Source organism: Pelmatolapia mariae, linkage group LG16_19, assembly GCF_036321145.2.
Source record: "Pelmatolapia mariae isolate MD_Pm_ZW linkage group LG16_19, Pm_UMD_F_2, whole genome shotgun sequence".
NCBI classification, from domain to species: domain Eukaryota; kingdom Metazoa; phylum Chordata; class Actinopteri; order Cichliformes; family Cichlidae; genus Pelmatolapia; species Pelmatolapia mariae.
The window spans coordinates 50,214,062-50,222,758 of record NC_086241.1 but is presented as its reverse complement, the minus strand read 5'-3'; the positions used below and the strand labels follow the sequence as shown (position 1 = coordinate 50,222,758).

The 8,697-nt window shown below is 38.5% G+C and overlaps 1 protein-coding gene across 1 annotated transcript; it reads left to right on the top strand.

Moving 5' to 3' along the window:
• The first annotated feature begins 5,445 nt into the window (after window positions 1-5,445).
• arf6b (ADP-ribosylation factor 6b) lies at window positions 5,446-8,048 on the top strand. Its single transcript, XM_063499111.1, has 2 exons — window positions 5,446-5,572; window positions 5,823-8,048. Exon 2 carries the CDS (start codon window positions 6,473-6,475, stop codon window positions 6,998-7,000), a length of 528 nt encoding a protein of 175 aa, XP_063355181.1. The 5' UTR covers window positions 5,446-5,572; window positions 5,823-6,472; the 3' UTR covers window positions 7,001-8,048.
• The last annotated feature ends 649 nt before the right edge of the window (window positions 8,049-8,697 follow it).

The window sequence follows — 8,697 nt, the reverse complement described above, 5'->3', positions numbered from 1 at the left end:
GGGTCAAACCAGCTTCAAACTGATCTTTTTCTATTATAAAGCTGCAGATGCACATTTCATATCACTATCAAAGTAGTTACTGGAGTAAAGCACTTTGTGTGGTACTATTTTAGTACTCTTAGAGTGTGTTACCTTCAAAAAGGTTAATGTTTGTATTACCAGGAAAGGTTTTTGTGTTTCTGTGTATGGGGGTGTGTATGGGTGTGTGGAGGTCAAGCAGTGTCCAAATGCAAAGCAGTTCAAAATTTTTCTGTTTTCCCTAAATGACTGCTGCTTGCATGCTCAAACTAATGGAATAAAACAAAACAAAAACAGTTTTAGGGAGGAACTGTAAAAGGTCAAACCTAATCGATCCTTTTGACGTACACTGACCTGTCTTCTGTTTGTCATCCCTTTCATTTCGGCTCCATGAGGGCCCCAAGGACAAATAGCAGCTAAACTGTGTTTTCCTATTTGCACAGTGGGTCTATAAACCTGTGTGAGATAAGATTTTCAGAACAAGGCTGATGATAACTGCTGTCGCTCTTCTCACCTTGATAAGAAGCAGTTTACATAATAAATGTATATATTTTCATACAATTCATTTGGATCTCCTGAACAATTATTTCCACGTGTAGAAAACCTGTTCTGATAATAACTTCCAGAACAATTAGACCTTTACCATTAAAAAGAAATTCTTACAGGTAGTAGCTGTATATTGGAAGGAAATCTTACCATTACAATTATTGTGTATTGTAATGTATTGTAATGCTTTTTGAAATGTTATCCATCCATCCACCCACAGTTTCTTTTACCTGTTTATTTAATTTGAGTACTCTGTACTCAAAACAGTACAGTAAAATGCACCCAAACAGCCTGAGAACTTATTATTATGCCATTTTTATCTAGTTGTCTCTTTTATTTAGTTTGTTTTTTCACTGTGCTCAAGGGGCCTGAGTTAGTGAGCACAGAGAATACAGGCAGGTAACTTCCTTGTAAAGCTCCTCGCAGGCACATGGGGGGAGAAACACCCTCTGGCATGTGTGTATTTCAGGGAAATGTCTGTGTGCACCTTTCTCACAATGTGGGCTCATAAATGCGGAAAGGTGCCTTTGCCGCATGTTAACCTGTATGTGAAGCTTTGTTTTGGGTACAATATAGAAAAGAAGGAAGACATTAGCTTGACATTTTCACTACATATTTTATTTGGTTATTTCAGCATGCACTATCTGACATAGACAAATCGGGCCCTTTTAAGTTGAAACTGTGAGTGTGATGACGCACATGATTAATAGAGGGTCAACTTCCTACGGGTCAACCACAAGGATACCTGGCACGCTTCACTTTTTGGTTTTAGAGCTAAAGAAAAAACATTTGGAGTTCATTTAAAAAATGTTTACTGCTTTATAGTTTCTGACTCTTATGCATGAAGGTAGATTCCTATGATCATTAGGAGGACACTGTGTTGTCAAGGAGTCCGGACAACTCAGTTTCCTGCCTTCTGGATAATTTTGTGCAATTTTTCCAATTTGTGCAATTTCTGTTTTGTGTTTGGGGCAATAAATATACATGCATCATGAAATTTATGCATCTTTTTATTTATTTATTTATTTTTTAAATTTACATTTAAAACTCGGTTGTAAAAGAAGTGTGCGCTTACTGAAATTAAATGTGCATTTATTATACATTTGTGATGATGCATAGCAGTGTCTGTTATCTTGATGTTTTAACAAAATACCCTAGTATCAGGCCTTTGACATATAATCAGTTTATATGTTTTAAGAGCAAAGTCTGTGTTTAAAAAAGAAATAAATAAAAAAATTACTGACTGGAAAAAAGGGAAGGCTATAAAAACACAGGTTAAAAGCTTTGGGATAATCTATGACACACAAAATAATGCCATGGTGAACTGCAGTTTCTTTCAGCTCAGCACAACCTTCAGAATAAAATTTTTATTTTTAGAACCCATCTGAAAAGAATCATGGATACTTCTGTTGCATCTACTCCTGTAATGCACTGTATACTGGAGCTATTCAGTCATCTCTTGCTCGTCTACAATTAGTCCAAAATCCTGCAGCCAGATTACTGACTGGGACACAAAAGAGAGTTCAGATTACTCCAGCCTACAGTGGCTCTATGTGCATTAGAGAGTGTGGTATAAATTGGCACTGTTTGTAATCAAAACAGTAAAGTGTCTTGTGTGTGCCTTTGCCGAGACTGTGGAATGATCTCGCAAGTAACCTCAGACAAGCATCAACGTGACTATCTTGAAATCTGAGCTGAAAACAGACCTGTATGTCAAGCTTCTGGAAGCAGCTGATCTCTGGAAACGTGGATGGAGGAAAAGTTGTTGTTGTGTTACTTTATGTAAATACCTTGTTTCTTCTATTGTAAAGATTTTTGGTTTTAAATGTGTTATATAAATAAAATTGATTAACTTACTAGTAAACATGAAGCTGCTTCATAAAGTATTCAGAAAGGTTACTGAAGAGAATTAAAATTAATTAGAGAATTATTGAAAAATAAATAAATAATAATAATAATAAATTGCACAATACATTTTAAGCAGTAAAATGCTGGATGTAGCAAATATGATCCAGAGAAGGTTCAATAAACACTCCATTTAAAAAATAATAATCATTTTCTGGGAATTATTTCCTGGTTCAGGCATTACAGGGTTAAGTGTTTTAGCTGAAGGCAACTGGACTGGATATTTAACCCAAGTGGGGATTTTACCTTATAGGTGGTGCTGCAGGTGGTTGACCCAACCTGTCATCATTGAGTCATTAAGGTCACAAGGGTCAAGGTGTGAGTGGGAGCTGAATTGCCTAAGAAGAGGCGCCAGACAGTCAACATCTCATAGACGGCTGATAGTATGACAGACCACAACCCATGTTCAGTGCTAGCCACTCACAGTGGACATAGACGGCCGTCTTTACTCATCTCTCTCAAACCAACTGTCTTCTCTGTCTAAAATGTGAACATTTAGTAACCTCTAAGGATATTCCCTGTCCTTTAAGTGCTACCGAGTCCTATCCTGAGGTCCTGGCTTTGCTATGTCGTGCATGTGTCTGTGGTTATTCTGTTGTTTCCTAGGCAAGTCTGAGCACTCGTCACTGCATTGCACTTCTTACACAACATTGTTCAGCTTGTGTTTAGGTCCACCCAATTTGTCCTGGGTTGAACCAGTTTTTGTCTGAAGGTTTGCTGAGTACACCAGGATCTTATGAGTGGAGAAGATGAATACTTCATTTCACATTGTAATTCATGGTTAATTCACACAGTTACTGGTTATTAATTAAGTATTTTTGCATGACCTCATCTCAAGTGAGGACTATTTTTGCCTTATAAAGCATTTATAAATGAAAATGAAAGTACCTTAAGACTCGAACAAGTCTTGGCTGTACTCACAACAGAAAATGATTCAGAAAACCCACAAAGAGATATAGAACGTAGAAATAATTATTGCCAGACTCAAACATAATCCATCTGAGGTTTACAGAATACTGAAGCGTAGGTCGGACCAGAGTCTAACTAGTAACAGGAGTTTAAGAGCGAAAGATACACCAACCAGTTAGAGCCACGGGGTAATTTAACTTAATCAGAATCAGAATCAGAATCAGAATACTTTATTGATCCCTGGGGGAAATTATTTCTTTGTTACTTAAGCTGCTTTATTTAAAATAAAAGATGAATATAGTTTTCACAAAAAATAGTGGATATTTCACAGAGCTTCACAAACAAGTGTAAACGCCATAAACAAAGCGTCCATCACATTAAACTGATAATACAGGAAAATATCTCTGATGTCAGAATTTCTTTAGTTTGTTCCTGAAGTTCAACTTTCCTCTGCTTTGTAGTCTGTTAGCTAGCTTTAGTCAGATAAGTCCAGTCACGTTCATTTCCAAAGTGCTTTCACATTAGGTGAACTCGGCTGAAATGAAAGAAGTAGTGGATGATCACCTCCTCCTTCCCATTCAGTGAAAACTCAGAGCAGCTCCTTGGGGTAAGGAGGTGATCAGGTTAAGAAGTGGTTCTCCTTCATCATGGAGAATCCCAAATCAATGGGCATTTTCCATGGAATCTTAAAATCCCTAGCCTGTAAAACAAGGATGCTACCGAATTAAATCAATAAATAGCAATATTTAATGGCCATAATGTAAATAAAATCAGGATTCCCAAAATACTGCTACATTATTTTTGGCAAAGCAATTGTTGTATTCTAGTATTCCATCTTTTAATATTCATCATGACTTTATTTTATTTTTTTGTTTCTTTTTTATAGGGTTATTGTTTTAAATGGACATGCATAAAAATACAAACATTTTTATCTGTATTTATAAATTTCATACTAGGGAGGAGTAATGTCTTATAAATGATAAATTGGAGCCTTACTAATGCCTTAATAGTTAATGGTGTGACATTTTTATAAAGTGTTACTCCTTCATTTTTCCTTGAATGCTACTCCCACTGGGTTTCATCCGTAGAATGGCAGTGATTTTTGTACTGCAGGCAAAGTATTTGGAGTTTTGCTCAAAGAGTTGATTTTTAACCAGACATTCCTTCTTGTTTGCTAAACCCCAAGCAAGCTTTCATGTGACCTTTACTAAAAAACATTATTCTGTCTAAGGCCTGTTTCACACGACTATGAGATTCTTGAATCACCTGCCTGACCATGGGTCTGATTACTTACACAGTCAGGGCAAATGATCAAATCTCCAGAGTTACTGTTCATTTTACAATTAAAAAAGGACAATTTAAAGTGTACAAGTTGGTTTTAACATCTAATAAAATCACTGTGCTTTCATAAACTATTTCATTAAAGGTTTAAGTACATTTGTCAGTGCAGACAGATATCAGTGGTGCACTGTGGACGCATGCTGGTTCACTAGTGTTTGCATATAAATCCAGTAAATACAAGACCTTTTTTTCTCCACATGGTTATATAGCGGCAGCAACGAGCGCAGCAAAGGTTAGTAAAACACCTGTCCTGCTGCATCCCACACAACAGAGGACAGACAAAGAGAACTGCACAAAATGATTGCCAATCACACATTTGGATAGCAACTTTAAACAGCCACACGGGGGCGGTGTTACTTTACTTTGATTAACATTACTACAGCGTCAGTAGACTTATCAGATAGAAACATTGGGAACTGAACATGTTAGGCATGGAGTGTATTACCATTTATGTGTGTTAACAAAGAACATTTTCATATATAACGTGATACTAATGTCGTTATTGGAAACAGTTTGGAATAAGGAATCACGTTGCGGTGTTACCTTAATTGTTATTAGCTAATTTATTGTTAACTTACGGCGTAAAAGAAAGCAGCGTCAGATTACGTTTTATTTTTATTTCAGAAGTGAAATTTGATTGTAAACGGCGTTTTAATACTGTCTATAGTTTATCCTCATGACCCAGACAGTCAGTGCTGTACTAGGCGGCAGTAGCTGAATGAAGCAGACGGGAGGAAGTGGCTGTTAATGCAGCTCCACACCTTTCCGGTGTAGCAGCACTGCGACCAGCTCCACTCAAAGGAGAAAGGCGAGAGCTGGGTGTATTTCTGGAGAAAGGAGGGGTAGATAAGAGGTAGGTAACTTATATTGGAATTAACCGTTTAACCGATAAAGATTTGTCCCAGACATTTTGTCATTGACGTGTGTATTATTCGTCCAGATAAGATTAGTTTTCTTAAGCTAACTACCGTTAGCTAGTTAGCTCGCGGCTAGCTAGCTAGGCAACAAGCTAGCTTATGTTAGCCTACTACCTGTGTGAAACAGCCACGAGCGATAGCTAGCTAATTTTTCATGTCTGACCCTCCCACCGAATCTCATTTCAGGGGGGACAGGAGTTACGCGAGTGGGTACATGTGCTGCTGAGTCACAGAGGTTATTCTCGAAGTCGTCCCTTCCCGCACGGCAAAGTTTCCCCGCACAGCGCTTGATGGAGTAGCCGCAGAAAGCAGCTTTTCTCCTTTGGTAGAGAACAAGGGCGCACCCGGTGAAGAGGACCGCCAGACACAGACACCACAAGGAATTCACAAGTACCGCGGCTTTTTGAGGGGAGGCCTTATATACTCACAGCGTCTACTACCCTTCATTTTTTAAATCGACTCTGCCCAAATTTCACACACCGCTTTGTGTTGTTTTACACAATACAATGAACGCACAGCAGCCGCTGGTGTCAAGTTCTTAACCTTACCGTGCCATGTTTTGTATAGGCCCCGAAACCCGTGTGATTTACTGAAGGTAAATGTCCCCGCTCTCAACAGGATCCTGACAGACTTTAACGAGAAGTCCCGAAGTCCTGCTAAGGTTTGACATGCTTAAGGACTTTTGACTTTCTAACCTTCAGTTGCTCTTCAGAGTCATGTTTTCACCAGTAAATATATTATAAAAACTGAAGTTGTAATCTTAAGTGAGTAATTACCAAAACGGTATCAGAAACTTTTCTCAGTAGGCGCAGAATATATATGCACAAGAGTTCAAAATGGGGAAAATGCTCTCAAAAATATTTGGCAACAAGGAGATGAGAATATTGATGCTTGGACTTGATGCTGCTGGAAAGACAACAATCCTTTACAAACTGAAACTCGGACAGTCTGTGACCACAATCCCTACAGTCGGCTTCAATGTGGAAACTGTGACCTACAAAAACGTCAAGTTCAACGTATGGGATGTTGGAGGCCAGGATAAGATTCGCCCCCTGTGGCGACACTACTACACGGGCACCCAAGGGTTAATTTTTGTGGTGGATTGCGCGGACAGGGATCGCATCGATGAAGCAAGGCAGGAACTTCACCGCATCATTAATGACCGGGAGATGAGGGATGCCATCATCTTGATATTCGCCAATAAGCAAGACCTTCCGGATGCCATGAAGCCACACGAAATCCAAGAGAAGCTCGGATTGACCCGCATCAGAGATAGGAATTGGTATGTTCAGCCCTCCTGTGCGACCACAGGTGATGGACTATATGAGGGCTTGACATGGCTAACCTCAAATTACAAATCTTAATGATTGAGTTGCTGACTGTTTTAGGTCAAAACTATAATAAAGTTGCAAGTAACAAATAACTTCTCAAAATGAGTATGGTTAAGAAAAGTTGATTATTTCCCATTTATTTTTTAATACTATGTTTACCCCATGACTAATTTATCTCTAACTGGGTTTGCCGGCTTAAAGTTCGCTTGTACTCTGTAGCAGGCCTATATCACATTCATTATTTCTGGGGCTTGCTTGATGAATATTGAGTTAATCGGTCCTAAGGTTGAAGCCACAGAAATCACCGCCTTTGCCTATTCTTTCTCCTGTTTTGTATAATTTTTCTAATGAAGCTGAAGTTTTTATCTTAATTCTTGGACTAAAGCTTGTTTCAAGGTTCTTCGGTCTCTGTTGCATTGAACTTGGATTTTTTTTCTTCTTCTTCTAAGGTGAGCTCTTTAATGTTATGTAGCCTACATGGAGGACTTTGACATTTGTTTTAAGACAGTACTGTGATGAAAAGTATTCACTCTCAATGGTATTGAGAAAAAAAAAATTCACCAATGCTTACATTTCATTCTCACCAGTTGGGGCATCAGAGGAGGGAAAAGAATGACTTTGGACATGTTTTGTTACCCCCTCTCAATACCCTTATGTGGGCTATATATTTAACTGATTGACCTTTTTGTGTCATGTCTTGATACCTAATTGTGCTGAATATTCAACAAATAGGCCTCCAGTAACTTTTAAACATGCTTGTCGGGATGCATTTTTGATTTTTGGGTAATGCGTAGTCTGTCGACTCAATCTTTCCAAAGGAATGTCATTCAGTTCTGAGCTCTCAATCTGATACCACAGTTGATTAGCCTCAGCAATGGGACATTATATGATAGCCTATATCTGTAGCATGAGTACGAAAGTACATTAACCCTACATCAGAATCCATCTGTCACGCAGTCAGAGGGAGCTGTTTACTGGTGAAATGTTGAATGACACCTTGTGGTGCAGCTCTTACTCCTATTTTGACTGGGGGTACCATGTACAGAACAATGTCATTGTAATGTCTTATTAAAAAAGTGATTTTAAATCTTCTATGTCTCTGTTTTTTCAAGAGTAAATGTAGTTGGTGGTTCATGCAACATTTTCAAGTTTTGGTAAACTTTTAAAAGCAGAAAAATGTAATAGGAAGTTTGTTTCAATGTGTGAGAAACTCAAGCTTACAATTCAAGTGTTAAAAATTCTCCCTCTGCTCAGTGGTATTCTCCATAAATGTTTATACGTTCACCCCTTAGACTAAGTTGCTGCCCTCAGTTCCCTTGCCAGTAAATGGGGGGGGGGGGAAATGTACAAAACAGGAAGTCCCGACTGCTGCTCTTTTTGGAACAACAACAGAGCCACACGATAGTTTGCATGGCATTTGGAAGGGCAGCGGAGATGTACAGCTGAATTGCGAATTCTTTTTGAATGTTGCATGTTGCTTGTGAGCCATAGTTAAGTTGATGCTGAGCTGTCAGTTGTAACTTCCTGAGTCTGACTTTGTTTGGGACCAGCAGTTAAAAAAAGTCTTGGTTGCTTTTATTCAAGCTGCCTAATAGAAGCCCTGCTGTTCAGAAATGAAAACTCGAATATGTCTGAGTAATGCTCTGTGATTAAGTGAAAATATAGTTTGCCTGTTGGATATAGCGGAGAAACTGCTGATGGGAACACATGTCCTACTTTTTAAGGAGCCT

Excerpts from the sequence above, each read along its gene's own strand:
- arf6b (XM_063499111.1), top strand. The coding sequence starts at position 6,473 with ATGGGGAAAATGCTCTCAAAAATATTTGGCAACAAGGAGATGAGAATA.